Source organism: Apteryx mantelli, chromosome 16 (assembly GCF_036417845.1).
Source record: "Apteryx mantelli isolate bAptMan1 chromosome 16, bAptMan1.hap1, whole genome shotgun sequence".
NCBI lineage: Eukaryota > Metazoa > Chordata > Aves > Apterygiformes > Apterygidae > Apteryx > Apteryx mantelli.
Genome location: NC_089993.1, coordinates 5,077,280 through 5,099,095, shown reverse-complemented (window position 1 = coordinate 5,099,095; position 21,816 = coordinate 5,077,280). Strand labels below are relative to the sequence as shown.

The 21,816-nt window shown below is 39.9% G+C and overlaps 2 protein-coding genes across 7 annotated transcripts; one reads left to right on the top strand and one right to left on the bottom strand.

Moving 5' to 3' along the window:
• The first annotated feature begins 245 nt into the window (after nucleotides 1-245).
• EEF2KMT (eukaryotic elongation factor 2 lysine methyltransferase) lies at nucleotides 246-10,729 on the top strand. Of its 4 annotated transcripts, none has more exons than XM_067306300.1 (9): nucleotides 246-391; nucleotides 1,757-1,819; nucleotides 2,535-2,615; nucleotides 2,888-2,989; nucleotides 3,182-3,315; nucleotides 4,978-5,285; nucleotides 6,607-6,756; nucleotides 7,447-7,520; nucleotides 10,492-10,729. In XM_067306300.1, exons 1-9 carry the CDS (start codon nucleotides 308-310, stop codon nucleotides 10,603-10,605), a joined length of 1,110 nt encoding a protein of 369 aa, XP_067162401.1. In that variant the 5' UTR covers nucleotides 246-307; the 3' UTR covers nucleotides 10,606-10,729. The 4 variants fall into 4 exon arrangements, with proteins under 4 accessions (XP_067162401.1, XP_067162403.1, XP_067162402.1 ...); XM_067306302.1 differs by having other exon boundaries at nucleotides 10,466-10,583; XM_067306301.1 differs by lacking the exon at nucleotides 2,535-2,615.
• A 485-nt stretch (nucleotides 10,730-11,214) lies between these two features.
• On the bottom strand, nucleotides 11,215-21,049 carry ALG1 (ALG1 chitobiosyldiphosphodolichol beta-mannosyltransferase). 3 transcript variants are annotated; one of them, XM_067306363.1, is made up of 13 exons: nucleotides 20,839-21,049; nucleotides 20,623-20,700; nucleotides 19,872-19,975; nucleotides 19,216-19,364; nucleotides 18,025-18,114; nucleotides 17,241-17,357; nucleotides 16,209-16,330; nucleotides 15,522-15,560; nucleotides 14,878-14,937; nucleotides 13,996-14,106; nucleotides 12,912-13,026; nucleotides 11,785-11,860; nucleotides 11,215-11,444 (listed from the first exon to the last, which is right to left on the bottom strand). In XM_067306363.1, the coding sequence occupies exons 1-13, from the start codon at nucleotides 21,047-21,049 to the stop codon at nucleotides 11,310-11,312; spliced, it is 1,407 nt and encodes a 468-aa protein (XP_067162464.1). In that variant the 3' UTR covers nucleotides 11,215-11,309. The 3 variants fall into 3 exon arrangements, with proteins under 3 accessions (XP_067162464.1, XP_067162465.1, XP_067162466.1); XM_067306364.1 differs by having other exon boundaries at nucleotides 11,215-11,394; XM_067306365.1 differs by having other exon boundaries at nucleotides 19,216-19,367; nucleotides 20,839-20,982.
• Nucleotides 21,050-21,816: the final 767 nt, after the last annotated feature.

Sequence of the window (21,816 nt, the reverse complement as noted above, 5' to 3'; positions counted from 1 at the left end):
CCGGCGGGGAAACGAGCCCCTCGCCGGCGCCCCGCGGACAGCAGGGGGCCTGGAGGACGGCGCGGCGCCGCCGATACCTCGGGGCCCGGGCAGCGGCGACCCCCGGCCGGGGCGCGGAGGCGCGGTGAGGCGAGGGTGGCCCGCACCCCGGCGGGCAGCGCGGAGGGGACGCGGCCGCCCTTGCCGCCCACCTTAGCCGCGGCCCGGCTCCGCGCCGCTGCCTCCGCCTCCGCCCCCGCCCCCACCCGGGGCGGCGGTCACGCGAGGCCGGGGACGCGGCCTGCTGCGCGGCGGCGCCGCCGCGGCCATGGCCGCCGCCGAGGAGGAGCTGGCGCTCGGCTTCCAGCGCCGCTTCCTGGCCGCTCGGCCGCTCCGCTCCTTCCCGTGGCCGGTGAGTCGGGGCCGGCTGCGGGCGCGGCACGGCGCGGCCGGGGCGGGGGGCCGGGGCCGGGCGGGAGCCTCGCGGCCCCGCGGAGCTGCCGCGGAGGGCGGCGGGCCGCGGCGGCCCGGCAGGCGCGGACACATGGCGGGCGCTGCGCCCCGGAGCCCCGGCGCGGGCAGAGCCCCGGCCCCACCACTTTGGGCCCCGGCCCCTGCGGCCGCCCCGGCCCCGCCACTTTGGGCCCCGGCCGCTAGAAGCAACCAGCGCTGTCGGCAGCGCCTTCGTAACGCAGCTCCCGCCTTTAAAAGGCAGCTCCGCAGGGCAAGTAACACTAACGGGAAGGGTTTTGCTTTCCTTCCCGAAATGTTTGTGCTCCGCAGCTCAGTTCATCTGCTCACAGCATCTGACATTAGAGGAGCTCATTTCAGGAGCTCGGCGTGGCAGAGCGCCTTTGCCGCGCGCGCAGGAGGCGCGGGCAGCTCCTGGCACCGGCTGCCTGCGGCGGATTCCCCGGGGCGCGGCTGCGGGCGGAGCGGTGCTGCCGGCCCTCCCGTTCAGCCGAGGTGCACGTCACCTTTCCAGCACCAGCCGCGACGGCTACTGACCCCCCTCTACAACAAACTGATTTTCACAGAACCAGTTCCTTTGTGCAGGCTTTGCAGTTTACAGACTGGCAGCGCACCGAAGCAGTTCAGGACATCTGCTCTACTTCGCTGCCAGCTGAGTTTTACTGCAGTTGAGTTCACTGTGAATATATCCCACTGCATCAGCAGCTCAGCTGATAATGAAGAGCCAAAGCGCCACTTACCTCACCTACATGACTGATCCCAGTGACTGCAGTGGAAGCAGTCATCTGAGTGCTCAAAATTAACTACCAGGGGGTCAAGAAAGTGGCCTGAAAATTTAACTTGCTGCAAAGGCTATCTTGAAATAGCACGTATGGGGACAAGATTTTGATTCACAGCAATGAATGTGATCAATGAATGTGAAATTTAGCATATTTGGTCATAGTCTGGTCCCAGAGTTTCCAGTGTCTAGAATGAGGTATTCAATTCTACTCCTAGAGGAAGAATTGATTTAATATTTATGACTACATTGGGGCGAAAGGATTTGTCCATCAGTGTAGGAAAGTGTACTGTTCTGTCACCTGATTTTCACCTTTGTCTTGTATTGCTTTCCTTACAAATTAATAATGATCTATTTGTAATACACAATAGATTATGATAACATCATCCTTCACAGCAGGTTTCTTTGCTTCCCACTGTGTAGAATTTGGGTGACTTTTGTTTTCTAATTAGCACTTATCATACTTGGATTGTGCTGTATCAAATACTGAGGATGGGGGAAATTCTCATTTTTTCCCCCCTATTTTAGGAACTTGAGCAAAAACTAAAGACTTCATCAGATTCTTCGCTGCTGGTAGATATATTGCACAAGGTAACGTGGACTAATTTAATATCATGACATTTAAAGATCTACTATAGAGCATACTAAAACTCTTCTGATCATATGGTGCTCCTTATGCAAGCAAAAAAATTGTTGCCTTGCACTGCTTTTTGTTGACAATTAAATGGATAGAGAAATTGTAGCACTTTTTCTTTGTGCCCAGCAAAACAGGAAATTTTCTTTTATTCATGTTATTTAGCTGTTCATCATTAGCACCAAAATTAAAGACCGGTGTGCCTGTCTGAGCACAGATGTCTTTAAGATAGCAAACAAGTCAGCCAAGTTGATCTCATAAATGGTGCTCTAATTATTAAGAAAGAGGTAGGTGATCTAAATCACCATCAGAATTCATACACCTTTATTGTGTTTAAACTTTGTATGCAGACAGCAAGTCACAAATAAGGAAAAAAAAGAGAGCCAAGTGGACTCTTTTTTCACCCAGTTTTCTATTTATTTTTTGAAAAATGAAGAATGCATTTGCTTCCTCAGATCTCTACCCTGCCAAACTTATCAGAAATCACCAAATTTAATTTTCTGGCTCAGTATCACTTCTTTTAACTACAAATTGAATCACTATGCATTTCATGGTGCAAAGAGAACCAGGTTCAGTTAATGGCTCCCTTTTCTTTCTCTGGCCCTTTATTGCCTTTCATAAAATCTTCACTTGGTAACTGATTACATTGCAGTTGTTGGTTTATTGTTTCAGACTATTCTCCACCCCCTGTGTGTAAAATATCCCTCTTCCGTCAAGTACAGAAGAGGCTTTTTAACTGAACTCATTAAAAAGGTAGTGTTTACTTTTCATATGGCTTGGAACCTTTTTTTTTTTTTTTAATCTTGGGATGGGTCTTCTTGTTAAGTGGATTCTTACAAATCACTTGAAAACATGACATTTTTACATTATGGGCCAAGCTGAATTCTTTGTAATAACAAAAACTAGCATTCAGTGTAAAATGTTATAGCAAAGGTGTATTAAAATGGTAGTTGATGTGTGTATAGTTTCTGTTTCAAGATTGATAAATTGGTATCTGAAATTCTGTACTATTCTCTTTCACACAGCATGAATCCACAACAGCTGAACCCTTGGATGAATTGTATGATACACTAGCAGATATTTTAAATAAAGAAGAATCTACTCATTGTTACAAAAACTACTTACTGGTAAAAACAATATTGCACTATTATAAATCACTTTTTAATCATCTAAACTAAGCAGTAATTGGCTTAAAAAGTAACCCCCAGAAACCCAGAGCACAGAGTGCTTCCTGCCTTTCTCCAGATGCTAGTACTGATTTTAAACTGTAAAATATGTTGTCTGTGCTGATGCATTCTCTTCCTGTGTGTGTCTTCCAGCCCACAGGAGAATCTGTTACCCTTTCTGAGAATGTGGCAATCATCTCACGAGGAACCACAGGCCTTGTCACATGGGATGCTGCTCTTCATCTTGCTGAATGGGCAATAGAGAATTCTACAGTTTTCAGTAACAGGTAACAAGCACATCACAGATAGAAAGATGGGGAATGGTGCTAAGGTATTTTCATCCATATCGTGAATGAGCTATGCAACTATAATTTGATAATACACATTATTTACCCCCCAAATAACTGAAATTTAAAATAATGCATAACTTTTAAATGTGAGCAAGAAAGAATCCCACTGAGGTACTGGTAAGTCTTAGCAAGTCCTAATTTCCCTTCCCTAAGCACTCTTACATCATTAAGAAATTAAAGAATCGTATGGTACTTTTGTAATTTCATCTCAAGATCTCAGAGCACATCACAGATGTTAATGAGAAACAGTGCCTCTATTATTTTCCTGGTTTTGATGATAGTAATGGTATGGCACAAAGAAGCTGGTTGACTTGTTCCTGACACCATAAGCCTCAAGGCCTAATGACTACACCCTTTCCCCACTGGCTAACTGCTGCTCTTGTCAGTACTGTTCTGCAACAGTTGAGCTTTAATTCAGCAGAAGACTTCAGAGTTACTTTGAGACAGGTATTAAGATCAAAACCATTACACCATGCAGTCTGACCTCCTCTGTTCTGTAGGCTATTAAATTTCAGCTACCCCCCTGTCAAGCCAATAACTTTAATTAGTGCACTTAACACCATGATGGGAATCATTTTACCTAACTTTAGATGATTACAGTGCAGATGTCTACATCTCATCTCATTATCTAAACTCTGTTTATAACCAATGGAGAAGAACAAACACTTTTGGGGAAAGATTCAGCTGACTTATTTTAAGTATCTACCTCACAAGTAAATATATTGTGCTCTAGAAGTCTGTTTCTCTTCACTGACTATGAAAAGAACTGGACAACCAGTTCAGATGGAGACAACCATGCTGCAAATGTCTAAAGTTGGGTGGAACATATCTCGCCCCAGGGATGGAAATGCTTTCTACCATATGCAGAAGCAGAAGACTGAAGTTCCTTCATTTCTTCGGGCCCAGACAGTGGGAGAGAAGTGATTAAGAGAAGCACATCTAGATGATCCTATTGGCTGCTGCTTCTAACCCTTCTTTCCCCAGAAAACATAAAATATCTTTGCTGAGCAAGCTTTGCAGAAACTTTCTCAACCCAGCCCTGTAAACCAGTTTGACATTAAGCAAATTAGCAAGACACATCCACTGAAAAAGAGGTACTATCTTACTGACTAATTGTCTGCTTTTGTTTTAAAGTGGTTTGAGATCTGATTTCCCTGTAGGGTTACTTGGCTTCATCCCAGCATACTTCTCTTTGTAATGCCCATGCAAGATGTCTGAGCTGGAACATCCAACCTTTTTCTTGTGGAAGTCAATTCAGGGCAGTCTAAGGAGGTATATTAGAAGCATAACATAATTTTGACTAAGAGAATATGTGGATCACTATCAGGGGTGCACAGGAGCTGGATCTGGGGACTGTGTAGTGTCATACTTATATGATGTGGGAACAGGCGTTTAAGCTTGGTTATAAGCCTTATCTTTGGGTATCTGCATACTGTATCTCACGTAAGTCTTCCAGTTGGTCCAGGAAATGTTAATTTTATACATATTTCAGTAACTAATTCTTATGCTTAGAATTGCATCTTCATTATTTATATGTTCTGATTTCATAATTCAAATTAGAGTCCTAATAAATACTTATTTTACTCCATTAACCTTCAGGACAGTCTTGGAATTAGGAAGTGGGATCGGCTTCACTGGAATTGCAATCTCTAAAACCTGTAACCCCAAGGCATATATATTTAGTGATTACCACCATTGTGTTCTCAAACAGCTGACAGAAAACATTTGTTTGAATGGCTTTGTTTTGGAGCCTGAAACTACTAATCATATCGAAATGCAGTCCCAAGGCCAGAAGGTAGAAGTGATGAATTACCAAAAACCAAAACTAACTGTTGCAGAACTTGACTGGGGCTCAGTTACAGAAAAACAACTGATGGATCTTCAGCCTGATGTCATCATTGCAGCAGGTACCATACACTTCTGATTACGCTTCCCTGTGTGATATCATGCAGCAATAAGTAAATAACAGGGACAAAATGCAAAAATATTTATGTGCAGGACTCAGTCATTTCAGTTACCGTATCTGAAAGTATATGACAGATGTACTTCCAGTTCATTTCACCATTCTTTTTCAGATATTCAACAGTTGTTTACCTATCATTGAAAAGCAAATTTTCTCCTCTTTTTTTTTTTAATTGTGAAACAGAAGATAAGAGCCCCATCAATTAGAACTGGCAAATTTGGCAGTCTCATAAGGGATAATGCATATTAAAAAAATGTTACTTTTCTGGAACTTACTTATCTACAAATCTTGAGGGACTTCATAAACAATTGAAGATGTTAAATCTAGCAGTAGTAAAATTTCAGAGCTGCAGTTACAGGCTTCTGCTCCCTGATTTGGGGCTTCGCAAAGCAAAAATTGCCTAAGAATTCAGGTGAAGTAATGAAAAAACATATTATCTTTGTCATCAAAGGCATCACATTAGATAGATTGTGAATTTTATAAAATGAAGTCACTCTATGTTATCTAATCCCAACCATACTGCTCACAGAATGCACAAAATAGCCTAACTTAGATTCATAAAGGCAAGGTAATTCAAAACTGGGGGTGAATTACATGTATTTTTCATTTTCCATTACTAGCTACTGCAGCACAGATTTTTATTATGTTTCATCAAGAGTAACTGGTACATCTGTCACTGGTACATGCATATGCCTTGACTTTGTGTGTCATGAACAACCACCTCTTGAATATCAGTTCTTAACACAAGACTGACAGCCTTTAGAATCACACTGCTAAATAGTAAGGCTGATATTTTGTACCCCTTAATGGTCAGTTTTACGTGCTTCATAAGTATTCCTACTGTTAACAAATTATTCAAGGTGGAAGCTGCTGCAGTTCAAATCAAGTGTTTTGTGATTAGCCACTGAAATAGATATATCTAATTATTCAGTTTCATCCTAAGGACAGTCATAAATGACAGTACCAACACTCAAATTTTTGCTTAAGAGTGCATGAACTTAAACACAGTATTTGACAATCCATTTGCAAAATGGAGTGCCAATTTTTCATGGGTTTGGACTGATATTACAGATGAGGGCAACTTGGCACAGCACATGCAATGGGATATGTTTTCTAAAAGCTCTTCTGGAAATTTTTTAACTCCTCAATAAAAAAAAAAATCATATTCTGCTTTAAGGTAAATATTTTATCTTTTCATTTTGTAGTTTTCATTCTGCTTTTTGCCCATTTCTCAATAAATACCCTATACTTTCCTTTTTGTGCAGATGTGGTGTATGATCCAGAGATAACTTTAGCCCTTATTGGTATGCTACAAAAACTCTCCACTTACAGAGCAGATGGAAAACCTCCTGAGGTCTACATTGCTTTTACAGTTCGTAATCCGGACACATATCATCAGTTCAAGGCTGAACTTGGTAGGTGCCTTCTCATTAAGTGTATCATAGTTTGGCCTCTTTCCCAGTTACTTAATCTGTAACAGAGATGAACAGGAGCATTTTTTTTAGTGATGGCTATTTTCTGATAGTGAGATTCTTATCCTATAGCTGGAACCAGCGGAGGTCAGCCTAAAAGCCATGACCTTCCCACATGGATTGGATCAGGAGACTGGATCTCAGCTTTTTGCTACATCCTGCACATCGTAACTCACATTTGTTATAGTGCCAGCTTGTGATGAATTGCAAGCTTGGTGGTGATAGGAAAGATCATTAGGGTTAAGATTAAAGGAGGAAAAGCATCTGTGCTGTTGTAGTGATAACATTCCAGATGCAGCATAAAACTTTTACCTTGACTAATTGTTCTTTGAGGATTAAAAAAATAGAGATGAAGTAAAATGAGGAGGAATGTTGGACTTTGTTTCACATATTCTTCAAAAGCCTGTTTTTTGCAGCCTGCTGGCTGTACAACTGGCCTTCAGCAATTGGTTAATAAAATTGTTGACTGCATAGCACAAGTGTACCTGTTAATTTTTAAAAATACATACTCATAAGCATTTGCCTGTAGCTTGAACAGCATCCTAAAAGATCTCGTCTTACAGAACTTGGCACACAACTTTTGTTCTTCATTTTGTTAAGCAGAAATGTAATTCCCAGTGTTTCTTTTCACAGATAAAATTGGGATTGGATGGCAGATTATTCCAGCCCACAGGAACAGTATTTTCCTCTATGATCTGCATTCAAACGTAACTATCCTACAACTATTGATATAGATTGGGTAAATCCAATACAATAGAATTTTCAGACCAACAGGAGCTATTTCATACATACAAGATTATCTTGAATTCCAGAAACAAATGAGAGGCATTAGGGATACAACTGTAGGCACAGACTGTTGTCAAAGTGCGTTACATTTCCTCCTGTAGTTGTCAGCATGCATGTGAGCAAGCAGCTGCCCCTTAGAAGAATCTGTGGGCTTCGAGCTGTAGGGAAAAAAAGCCCTAATCATACTGCACTCTGATTCTGTACACAAGCAACAGAACTGAACTGTATAGTTTCAACTGTATTTTGATTTGTATATAATGGAGGCACATCTGCAACATCACAGGATGAATATCTCACACTGAGAAGGGAGCAGAACAATGTTTCATAGTAATAAATAGTTTTTAAAATTGAAAGCATTTGTAGATGGTCATAAACTTTTTTATACGTTTGTATATACTTGTATACTTGCAATGTGAGTTATCTTAGAACAAAATGAGTAATACCTACAATGAACACAGATAGCATCACAAATTTCTACGATGCTGTAAAAGAAGGAAATTGATTCTGCTGTAAATTAGATGCATCTTTACTCTGCAGTGATGACAAAAATCAGAACTTGATTTACATTTCTCTCACGTAAGAACTGACACAACTAGCTATCAGGAAGCCATCTTCTCAGACTGGCCAGAAAATGCAAAAAGAACCATACTCCACAGCAACACTCCTCTTTGTCTAAGTGTACTGCAAGGAGGAAAAGTTTATCTCACCTTTTCTGAAACTTCTGATAATGCATTAATCATTTTCCTGTTTGAAAGTATTAGTCTTGAAGTAGATAACCAAATGTGTTGCTCTTTCTCCTGACTTCCAGTTCTGTACCTTGTTTTAAAAGCTACTTAAGAGAAAACAAACAAATACCTAGTATCCTTCCATAGCAATGGAGAGAAAGTAGGTAGATGATAGATAACTTGAAACTGGAAGAGTCATCTTATTCTTCAGGTTGAAGAATATGACTGTTAGTATAAATCAGAAATACAAAAGCAAGCCCATTACATGTTTTTGGTTTTGCCACCTCTCCCCAAAAAGGAAGAATTCAAAGGTGCTATTATAAAATGCACGCATGCTCACAGCCCAAATAGGAGCTCCTTTATCTTGCTTGGTACAAAATGCTTCATGTCGCTCAGAAGTTATGTAAAGCTTTTTTTTCTGATCTTCATCTTCTGATGGCTTTTTTTTTTGATCTAAAAAAACACATTATTGTAGGAAAATGAAACCTCTTTAGAGAGTTCGGCATTATCATTTACATTAGAGAAGTGCCTAATTTACCTTCCTGTGCATATCATTGGCTAAAGGGGACTTGACATACCATAGGACAGGATTTTGTTGGAAAACATGAAAAATCAGTAGTAAATCTTTATGGCTCATTCTCCAGTCTGTAAACTAATGAAGCTGCCAGTCTCCTACAGTAAACAACTTGGCCTCAAATTTTCATGTTCCCACTAGTGGAGCCAAATCCCTGTCAACAATCACTTTTAACAAAAGAAAGTGTCTACTGTAAACACGGGGCTGAAAGAGAAAGGGAAGACTAGCAAATGGCTGTCTAGTTTCACAAAAGCAGATACTAAATGATAACCAAGTAAGCTGGTTTGAGAACACTGGTGAAGAATTCATTGTAATGATCCACCACCACTGAACTAGGCATTCTGAAGGGAGGGCCTGATAAGCCATCTACCATTTTTCTTTAATTTATAAGCGAGACGAGATTTATAGCGAGCTCTTCTCAATTGTACAATTTATCTAGATGACTTTCCCTAAGCTGGGACTAAGTGAATGGGACAGCTGTTTAGACTGCCCAGCTAGTGCTGAGTATTTTTCATATACATGTTAGTATTAATGAAGTACTTTCCTATGCTGGTACAAGGAATTAAAAATACTCTTAGTTTTGTAACATATCTGATATGCCAGAATTCAGAACAGAGACTTTTTTTTTTTTACACCCACATTTAAGCTGTGAGAAAAAATACTACATCCACTCACTGTAGTATAGAAAAATGACTCAAAACATCTTTGCAAGGGTTTTTTCCTTATTATTTCAGCTAAATCAGAGGTTCATTATTAAGGTACAAACCTCATCAAAAGTACAGCTCTTTATTTCTGAAGCCCCTATTTAAGTTGGTTTTCAAGTTCTCAGGTAGTTCCATTGTCATTTTAGTGTTCTACGATGATGATCACAGAGTACTTATATGGGAAGTCACAAAGTGAATGTTTGTATTGAACAGTATTTTGTACTGCCCTAGCTCTTGACAGAGAATACCAAGGTCAATAATTAAGGCATTTCCAATTAAGAACCAGAGCGCACACAGCACCTCCTTTAAGACTCAGTAATATTTAATTCCAGTTAAGAAAAAAAATTCTTCAGGCACACTGCAAAAGCACAATTTGTAGAAAGCCAGCAGAAACTGTCGTTCTCCAACAAATATAGCCAAGAATGGCAAAATAAGCAGTAGCAAAAGTGCAGCTCCAAGACAGACAAGGTTTTGGGCAACTGGCCCAGTTTCCTGAAACAGCCATTTATCAAGTAACAGAAAGGAACAGAACTATTTTTTAACTGTCAGGGAAGAATATTTGTTAGTCTGGCAGAACTAGAAAATGAATAAAGCTAAATCATCATCCTATCTTTACTTGTCCAAGCAGCAACCATATGATAAAACCAGGCACATTTACTCCTTAAATGACTGACATCTATTTTATAAAGAATCATAAAGATGATGAAGTAAGCAGCCTGTAAGTACTGGGTCTGCATGTGAATACTAACTATGTAAAAAACAAGACTATACCTGAATGAGCATTCAGAAAGTGAAGCGCCTTTTTACTGGATTATGCATACTTTAATAATCTTTTTTCCTCTTCTATTCATCTGTTCAAATAGGAATACATTTTATGTTCTTTCTCAAGGTAAATGGGCACATTTACTTCAGTGTACAAGGACAACACTCATCAGAAGAGCTGTTTTCCTCTCAGTGTTCAATAAAGCTGTTATGTATCAACGACTGTGCTTCCATACTCTAGCACACACTGTAAAAAGGAAAAGAACTTTGAAGCTAAATGGTTCTCCCTTCATAAAAATATACAAGAGGATATTCAGTATTTGTCTAGGGAAGACTAGCCAAGAATATGAACCGTTACAACCCCCCCCCAGTATCCTCAGTTCAGATAACACACAGTTCAAATACAGAGCATCTCCCACTTACAGGGAAAAGAAACCTCAAATCACCTAAAGCAATTACTGCAAAGGAAGAAGTTTTAAGTAATAGGTACTGTATGTACAGTAGGTATAACTGGTATACTTCTTACACACATTCAGTATCTACACCAAAGAGTAACCTTTAAGCAACACAAGTAACAGATTTTGCATGTATGAGTTCCTAGAGTAGTTCAACCCCTCTCCCACTTTCTAAAGGTTAATTCCAAGTGATAAGGAAAGGTAGTCCAGATGGCAAGGCTCAAGCTCTTTAGGGCAGGAACCCTGTCTTTCCTCAGTACTTATATAGTCAGCACTCAACAACCTCAACTGCAACCTCACCACTACTCTTACTCGCACAGGAGACTCAAATTGTGAAGAATGAGGTGTGTTTAAACACTTGTCCCAAGGTGAAATGATTAAAAACTGCAACAAAATCAAAACATAAAATGTTTATTCACCATTTATCACATCTATGCAAATCCAGGAATGTATTAGCTTTTTTTCCACACTCTTCTTCCCCTGCAAAAAGTCATTCATTCTGCCTAAACAAAGGAAGAACAGTCTGGTCCCAACTCTCATCCCAGCGCAGCTGCTTGGATGCCCGAAGATTTCTTCTGAAATTGTGAAGTTTGCCTTCCAGTGTAGGAAATTCCAAGAAAAGCATCTGTAAATTGTTTAAAACCCCCCCACACACACAGAAAAAAAGCCATCATTATTACATTTTAGGCTCATTCTAGCCTTCCCAATTTTTACCCTAAACTACGGTGTTACATAAAAAGGAAGCTCTTTGGTCTGACCCTCTAAATAACATAAGATGACAATATTTAAAGTCTTATCAACAGCTTCAGATTCATATACAAATAGAAGTATGGCCAATAAAATTCACCAGGCAAAAGAATGTCCTCTGAGAATGCAAAATACATAGATGATAGTCAGATATGAAAAGGTAGCTCACATGGTAAGACCTTTCTAATTATAGCCAACAAGAAAGAAAAAGCCTTTACCTTCAGCTGTTCTGCAAGTTCATTTGAATCCCTAAATATCAGACCATTTTCATTGTGTTTCACAAGTTCATGTAAACTGTGAACAAAAGTCATAGAAGAAAACGTGAGCAAAAAAGCAGCGAGTGGGACATAATATTTAAAAAGTTACACAGCACTACCTGTGCTATGATGTCTGCAGCATTAAGATCCTGGATGTGTATGTTTTAGCTTCATTCCTGACAAAATGGGATAAAGGGGCCAGGTAAATTTAAAGATTGTTTCCCCTTCTACGTGTCAGCTTATCCAGGTCTACCATTACAGTAGAAAAGTGCCCTCTCTCTGTCTTTGTGCCATTCATTTGGACATACATTACAATTTAAGGCAATGATCCTTGTGTTAAAATTAACCCACAAGGCAAATCTGTCCATGATCCAATTCATGGGATTTTCATGAACTTCTGCCAGCACAGGAGAGGAAGGAAGAACGGTGGCAAGGGGTAGGAAGGAATGACTGGCGAAACCACCTTCGGTGCATCAAAGATATCTACAAGGTTGAACTTGCCCCGCAGAAGATGCTCGACTGAACTGTGCTAGTCTGTACCACAAGTAATTTTAAGATTTTTTTTCTGGTAAGTAACTTTAAGTGATACAATCTTGTGTTCTAAAACCACATAAAAAAATTATTCACTAGTCACAGCATTATCAAGACATCACAGCACAAAGAATATATTTTTCTTTATAAAAAGCCATTGTTTCCTCAAAGAACTGTAAATTGTACGGGTAACTATACATACAGTCATCCTTTCAAGAACAGAGACATGTCTATGTGGAAGGAAGCATTTTTTAACTATACAGAAACAAAGTATCAGATCCACCTGGGATTACAGGGTGGTTATTCCTTATGGCAACTGGTTTCATTAAGTACTCTCAATTTTGTAGAATCTACTATTAATCTTTTAGCTGATCTTAAATGAAGCAACCTTGATTTCTACTGTTTATCTTATTGAATCAAAAAAAAAAAGTTATTATGGCATAATACTGGAATCACATTTGATATATGGAGAAGCTGCTGAACTGTTGCTTTGTAAGAAAGAGTTTTTTTTTTTTAAATCATCAACTTAAATTATATCAGAATAAGCAAGCTCTTACCATTCAAAGTGTATTGCACATACAGGTAAACAACAGCCAAACATATCTACCACCTTCATAGGTAAATCCAAACCACTGGATGACTTATGGAGACACACACCCAAATCTGCTGAGCCTGAAAAGCAAACAAAATGAGCAACAGCCTAAATTCTCTGAAAGCAACTCTTCTAATCTTATTGTAAACCTTTTCATTTCTATGGGTGACACGAGCTAAACATGAGCCACTTTTCAACACCATCCAGACTGACTCAATTTCAGGCACTCAAAAAATATTATACAACATATTTTGTTACTAAAATTAGCCAGGCTTTAGAAACATACTAGACAAGCTGATACTAAATTAAAGGGAATTTAAAAACCTTACATATCCTAAGCAGCCTTTCTGCCCCTTAATCTCCTAAGAATGGGTAAGTGTACAGGAAAACTCTATCAGAATGCAGACAAGATGTGCTTCATGGCTCACTAGCAACCTCTTTCAATTCAAGTGATTTCAAAACAGAGAAATTACAGTATCATTTTATAGACACTATATTTATTATTCAGGAATTACCAAATTACCTAGGTTTTAAAGCCACATAAATGAGCAGTCTCTAAGTTTCCAAAAAGTAGATCAAGTTGAATTTGTATTTTACTACGGTATTAGGCTTACTCACACTTTATGCTATTACAAGGAACATGCTGAGGGAACACTATTCCAAAGAAACGTTAATTTAGAATTTCAACTACTTTTGGTTGCTCAGCCAAAAACTTTATGATTTGCTTTACTGAACTGATCCTGGAGGTAAACTGGAACATAAATATGCACATTGTATTTCAGCATAACTATATGAATGGAGGACTGCAAAGACCAGATTAAAATAGCAATGCAGACACTATGTCTGCTTCTCAAAATAGCTAGTTACAGAAGCTTAGCAATTTTGCTGGCATGAGAAAAAAAACAAAAGCACTATATATCTCTACCGTCATTAACGAGCAATTTCACTCACCTATTGTATTAACCTGTGCAAAATTTAGACCAGTTATCTGCAACTTTGCCAATTTGTTTTCATACATTCTCATGTCTATTTAGTAACCCACTATTTACCAAGCAAAAGAGGGTAATCCTCAGCTTCAAGCCATGGTGTACAGATCTGGATATGTTTGAAGTGTAATTTATCAATCAGTTGGTTGTAGTACTCTTTTAGGGGTCCTTTGCCTTTTTAAAACAGAAAAAAAATATTAGTGATTTTATTGGGATGACTGAAAATAAGGTGTGGTCTGTGCATCATAGTGTACAGTTGGCAAAATCCCGTTGTCTCAGGCAAGTCAAAAAACATACCACCTATGATCCCCCCAAAAGGCACCTAAGTTCCCTTGAAAGCAATTTGAATCTAGACTTAATCTCTTAAACAGTAATTAGAAGAGCTTGCCATCAATATCTTCCGGTCTTGTCCTGCTTTTTGCCTAAAGCCGTAAGATAACAAAATAACTAATGACAAACTTCATCAGCACGATGACCCTTTAAAATCAAATTAAATTTTAGTTTACTATTAATGAGAAAGTTAACCAAATAGCATTCATCCCATCTACATCACTTTTTTTCAAAACCTTGTTTGATGAGTAAGTCTTCTTTTCCAGAACTAAATAAAAACCTTTCTGCTTAACAGGCCAAACATCAGAATTTTACATTTCTTTTGCTGCGGTATCTCAATGTTCAAAATGTTAAGATTAAAGTATGTTGAAACTGAAGTAATGCACAGCAATACTAGATGGGTGGGCTGAGAAATTCTCCTGTTTACAAATATGGCATAGTTACTTTCCTTCAACAGTCCAACTATAAATTATTACTCTTATTTTTAATCAGGCATAAAGACAACAGTCCCTCCTATCTCTTCGCCATCAGAAGAAGAGTTAGCATAGTGTGACAGCAGAATGAAGTCTTTTGTATTAGTACTAAAAGAGAACTCTAAAGCAAAGAAACTATTACCTGTTATCACACATACTAAAGAAGGAAGCTTGACTCCCTCGTTGATATACTGTTCATAATCTGGAGAAGATAAAAAAAAGTTTTGAGTTGATAAACATATGGATGCCTCTGATCACAGAATGATCATAGTTTACAAATCCTTACTTCCTACTTCAACCAATTGCTTTAAGAACATATACCTAGTAAGAGTTGTACATTTAGCAAACAAACCTTTATAGAAATAAATTATGGTATGTTTGAAATGCACTATTCATAAAGCATTTGTTCAGCTATCCCAAATCAGCTGTTTCAACATATTTAAAAACTGTAGCTGCAAAGCTGCAAAGTCTACCAAATAAATCAACACATTTCCATCTTTCTTATTTTCAAATGCTTATGGAGAGTGTATATATAATAGCTTAGAAAGTAAATTTGCAATTTGCAAGCTAGTTAGAAATATAACCTCCCCCCCAACAACTGCTTTGCTTGAATCCAGATGTTGCACTTCTCTATTTTAATTCCTACACTTAAATCACTGGCACTTTTTCAAATACACTTGTATTTTCACTTGAATTTAGAAGCATTGTTGTTTAAAGAAACCCTTCATAACTGTTCAGAATACAGCCATACCTATTTGAATAGTTGAGATGAACTTCTTAACCTACCTTCTAAAGCTTTTAAAAGGACAGAAAAATCTTCATCCTCTGAAAGAGAGGGCTTTATTAGTGACATTCATATTACTATTATTTGTAATAACCTATTGTTTTTAAATAATAATCATTAGGTAAAGGTGAGAAAGTCATGATTATTAAGCATGAAATATGCTTCTCCTATTGAAAATCTTCTATAACTATTATTTTCATAAACACAATCCTATACCATACACAATGCTTATTTGCTGCCTTTATTGGCAACTTTTCAGACAGACAAACCACAAATAGTGCACATCCCCAAAAGACAGGCCATATCAAGTTAATTCTCTAACTTTAGAAACTAGAAATTTTTAAGTGTAGAAATTACCCTCTTAATTCAAAGGTATCAACAGTTCTGCCCATGGTTACTAGCAATAGATTTTTTTCCCCTCTGTTCCTCTTTTTTCATACAGACAGGAAAAAAAAAGTGAGAAAATATATGTAATATGCATAATTGTAAATAAAAGAGTAAAAATTTTAATTTCTTAGGGTCATTTTACAGCATTTCTTCCAACTGAATCAAAGAAAAATGCAACTTTGCCACTGATGATCCCTGTTTAGCATGATAAGTGTCACATGTGGGGAAGCAGAAAACAGCCCTAGTTTTATTTTTTGTTAAGCGGTTGTTAAATATTAAAAACAAATGATTTATTTCCAAACCTGTCCAGCTTGTGCTGCTGATTAGAAGAGCTGGCTGTCCTCTGGTTTTTATCACGCATCCACTTTTATGATCCATTTCTGTAAAGGCAGACCTCTCAGCACTCGAATTGACAGACTCTGTACTACGTAAACAGAATTTTCTAAATATAGACTACACAAACAGCCAACAAACACAGAAGGAAATACTGTGCTTAACTGGCAAGAATTTCCAAAGGCTTTGTTTCAGATTTGTTGCTCAAATTCTCTGAAAACATATTTATTGCAGTACTGAGCTGCAAAGAGATACCTGATCATAAGAGATCATTTTTTGTTTTTAATATTACTATCTAGAGCCTAGTGACACTACTGCTGTAGACATGATTCCATTCTCTAACAAAGTATTTTCCTTAACAAATTGATAAAACAATCAGCCTGTCTTTTCACCTCTGTCTTGAACATGTATTAGAGATGGTGGTCAGTAGCACATTTATGCATACTGTGCTGGAAATTTCCAAAAAGAAACTGCCATATGCTATGGCTTTCTCCTCCTTTTAAAGCACTAGTTTGGTAAAGTAACTGCAAATTAAGCTATCTACTATAGCAGATACACTTTCCTCTCTGGGCATATGCAGTATAATACTTGCACAAAGATCTTGAAAACTCTCCACAGTAAATGAAAGGAAAGGATGCTATCAAGGTAGTGTCCAATCAGTGCTATCTAGATCAGCAGGAAACACAACTGCTGCCTTTCACCCTTTAGATGTTCTATTACAGATTCCCTCAGTACTTAGGTCAGGTTTTTTTAAATGTATTTGTATTATTTTACACATTAAGAATTGTGCTGCTGCAGTTTAATGATTTCACTTATTCTGGCCTCTCTCGATGACAATTAAGGTAACTTGCATATCATCTCCTGCTGGCTAAGAGCACATGAAGACCCCTCTGCCTGTTCATGTTCAGTAACTTGTCACCCTGTGCAAAAATATTTCTAGTAACTAAGTGCAATAACCCTATGTCATTCAGTTAAGGACTGTAATTGCATTGTTTACTTACGCATACTGTGCTTTAAAAGGTTCATAGACTTTGGCAAGCTTCATATACAATTGATGTTGAAGTTCTAAAGGTGTTTCCTTAAAATAAGAAGCTGGCTTGTCATACAGAGTTACTGCCCTGTAATGAAATAAATTCACAAATTAAATAAAAAATAGATGTAACAGGATGCAAATTGTAAAGAAAGAATGACAGGCTATAACACTGTAACACGGAAAGTAATTAAATTAATAAAATAAAATAATGATTTGACTCTTATGACTTTTTCTATTTCTAAAGTTTTCTGGAATAGAACAAACTTGACATATTAGAGTGAACCCTGTAACAAATAACCCTTTTATGCACATATTCAAAGAATGTAATGCAACCATGAAAACTGCAAACATAATTATCCTAATTTTTTAACTTATTTCATAACTGTGCCTGAGCAGCTTTGATTTTAAAGCTCTATGACTGCAAAAGAAGAACGTGCAAGACACACTAACTGTAAGTTAATGCAGTGATTAGTGATGCTCAGTCTGATTCTATAGGCAGCTTCATAGCAAAGTTCCACAACATCTGTACTCCCGCTGTCCAGTCAATGGAGTGTTAATTATGAAAGCTAATGAAGATTCTTGAATGTCCACACTTCACTAGCTCATTAAAAACCAGAACATGTTTCAGTGGTGATGGACAGAAAAGGGAAAACTGCTTTTGTAAGGTTTCTCTATATCCAGAATCATCAGGGCTATGCATTTTAATCTCACTGCAAGTATGCACATAATAATGTTAGAGGTATTTGACTTACCTTATATTGCACTTCTCCCATAGATCTTCTTTCATTGCATTAGTGACACAGAAGTTATAGTCAGACAAACGCCCAAAAAGCTTTTCATACCTGACAAAAATTAAATCTCAGTTAGGAACCACAGGCAGATAATCTCAATAGCCAAATAGTAGCTTCTCACCAGCTGCAATGAAAAATAAATAAATAAATAAAAGCAAACAAACAAAAACCCCAGTAACTGAAATTTAATTATGAATTATGTACTGACTCCTTATACTGGAATAATATCAGTTTATGAAAACTGATGCAGGATGACTCCCTTATCTCTTAAGGCCTGAGAACACAATACTCAAAACTCTTTATGAACCTCGGGCAAGGCAGATTCAGCAAGAAACACAACTACCATTAAAGACAGGTTGGAGTGTAAAGCAGGAATTGAGAACAAAACACACTAGACTTAAAGTCATTATAATAAAAAGATCAAAGTTTATGCATATATACATAAAAGTAAACTGCCTACCTCACCAAGTCAGAATAAAAGGAAGAGACATATGCAAATCACAGATTTTGATCCATATGAGTGAATCTGTTAATTCCTACAACATTCTCTAACCTACTCAAAAACACACAGGTTTCTAAGACTTTAATTTCCTATTAATAGATAGCTCACATACCACAGGTATACATCTACATTGTATTGGGACACCATATTTCACTTCTAAGTTTAAAATGAATAGGCCTTTTTAGAGCCTAGACTTCTTACAGTGATGTGCATTCTTTACAGTTTGCACTGTATGTATACACACACATGTATCTGGAAGAATATTCCTTAACCTTAATGCCGAAAGGGAGTCTTACAGTACACCATAGAAATTAAAAGACAGGTTTTCTTTCAGAAGCTGCCCCCAAATTCCCTTATATAGAGAACAATATAATTTCTTCAGATTACGTAAATTATTTTATAGAATGAAACAGCCCACACCAAATTTTTAGCATGTTTTGCAGGAAGCCACCTACCATCACCTTCCTATACATTAACAGAGATATTTTATAGAATTTGCTTTCTGAAAAGGAAGCAAGTTCAAGACAGCAAAATTCAGAACTTTATAGAATTAGCCCTTTGCTAATTACACTCTACTCTCAGCTCTCCATCCTTCTGAATATTGCAAAGGTACATAATTTGTGAAGAGAAGAAGAAATTACTATACAAACCATTTTGCAATTTGTACTAGCAGGTGATTTCTTCCATGAATCAGACTCATTATAGTATATCCATAGTTATGCCAATCAATTATCAGTTTGCTTCTCCATACAAGACACGCTACCCAGGCAACAGCTATACTAGGTAGACCTGGAGGATTCTGCTTAACACATAAAACAAATACAAATAGTGTGAGACTGTGGTCAAGGCACGAATGCTTAGCAACTACGAGAAAATGAAAAGGAAAGGATTGAAATTACATTGCTTTTAAGAATTGTAATGAAGAGAGACAATTTTGTATTCTCCAACTGTATAATTTCCACTTTGCTACGAATACTGGCAGGCATTTCAAATTTTACTGTCAAATCTGGATCAAAATTCCCCTCCAATAAATATACAAGCTTCCCTATTAAGATTTATTCTTCACTAATGTCCATGCCAACGATGTTGGAAAGCTCAAAAATTAACAGGAAATTCAAAGATGAGTTATCAACAGGAAAATCAAAAACTAAAACCAAATGCATATTTTTATAAATAGGTTAACACCATGGATTATGCCAGTTTCAGCTCTAAAATAGTTAGAACAATGCCCCAGACTGCTAAAAAAATGCCCTGTAGTGTAATACTATCTATTTTTTAATCAAAATTACACACACACAAAACATACCTGGAGAAGAACATAGGATGGCTGATCCATCTTCAACATTGTGTACAGTAATTGCATTGCTTGTGCAATGACTTTTACAACATACTGGAAAATCTTAGGGCCAACTGCAAAGTGACAAAAAAGTTGGTAAGAATAATTCTACAGCTCTCCAGACAAAAACATGCACTTCATATAAAACCAGCCATCTTTGCAGGGAAAGTTTTAAAGTAATAGCACTCTGTAAAAAAAACCTGTTTTTGAAAAGACAACACCCCAAGATCCTTCCAAACTACAATTCTACATCTTGTCTAGAAAAAAAAAAAAAAATCAGAGTACATAGGGACAAACAAACACAGAAGGAAAAAATAAAAGAACAGTCCCCCCCTTCTATTCCAACCTGCCTCAGAAGTGGATTAATGTGCTCCCAAACCATAAATGCAAACGCTCCCAATAAGCAGAACTGCAACTAATTACTTGCAGCCTGTGTATACTGCTCGGACAAACTAGCACACAATTCTGAAGCAGATTTACACTCCTGGAGCAGAGAGACGCAATGCACCGTCAGACTTTTTTTGTACATAAAACTCCTTTCTCCTCCCTGCTCTTCTCCCGGCCCAACCCCTGAAACCGGCGGCCTCGCTCACCGCCCTCCGCACCCGGCCCCTCGCCAGACCCTGATCATTTACTTTCCAAACCAACCATCCCGAGCGGCTTCAGAGCAGCATCAACAATCGCTGTCGCATACGACCGCGCGTCGCTCGATTAAACTTACCTTGCAACGTTTTAAGGTCCGAGATGGGAACGATCCGTATGTTTTCGTTGTCCAAAACGTCGCTGCGAGGCTTCGTCTCTGGAAGAGGTCAAACGCCCCCCGTGAGCGAGGCGACCGCCACAGCGGGGCGGCGCGGACACGCCCGACCGTTAACGGCCGCGCCGCCGCGCGCGCTGCGGGGCCGGGGGGGGGAGGGGGGCCGCCCGGCGCACTCACGGAGGTAGCCGAGCAGCGTGACGCCGCGCCCGTGGCGGGCCAGCGAGAGCGCGTGGTACTGCATGCGCGGGCTGCGGCCCAGGTCGCCCAGCACCGCCACGCACACCCGCCCCGCGCCGCCCAGCGCCCGCCGCCGCCGCAGCCACAGCCAGAGCGCCGCCAGCGCGCCCAGCGCCGCCAGCGCCGCCAGCGCCGCGCCGCCCGCCGCCATCTTGGGGCGCGGGGCAGGAGCGACGGGCGCCCCCGGCGGCTCGGCGGGGAAGGCCGCGGCCCGCTCCCGCCCGCCCCCGGCCCGGGAGGGCTGGGCGAGGCCGGTGCTTCCGAGCCAGGCGGCCCCTCCGGGGGGCTGGCGGAGGCTGCGGGCGGCCGCGAGCCCCCTCGGCCGGTAGCGCAGGAGCCCGTCTGTTCGTTCAAGGGTGGTCACTTTCTGAAACCGGCAGCGTGGCAGTTTTTTGGGAGAGTCCCCGCGGGCTCGCGGGGTCGGTGCTGGAGGTTCGCCGGCCCCGCAGCGTGGCGCAGCGCGGGGGAGCCGGCTCCTCTCGCCGCCACGGCCGACTGCTCCGCGGGCAGCAGCCCTCAGCGCCTTCTCGCAGGCGCTTTGAAATGGTTCCTCCCTGAAAACTGGTTTAAAAATAGCCTTTGATTAGAAATCTGCCAATCACAGGGAGTTGGAACGTGTCTTTTAGCATAGGTGATACGCTGCAGAGCTACGCAGCCTTAGTACTGCGTTTCCCTTAGATCTCACTAGCCAGGCAGGGTCAAGCCTAGATACAGGATGAACAAATTCCCTGGGTGAACACTATACACCCTGTAGCGTACAGCGAAGCCCGTCCTCTTCACGGCCTTCCATTTCCACACCTGCGACTCCCCTTTTTCCCGAGGATGCCGGCAAAGCCTTCCCGCTCTCCTGGACCGCTCCAAAGCCCACCTCACGCTGGGGGCAGGAATGACCGCAGCAGGCCGGACACTCAGCCCCAG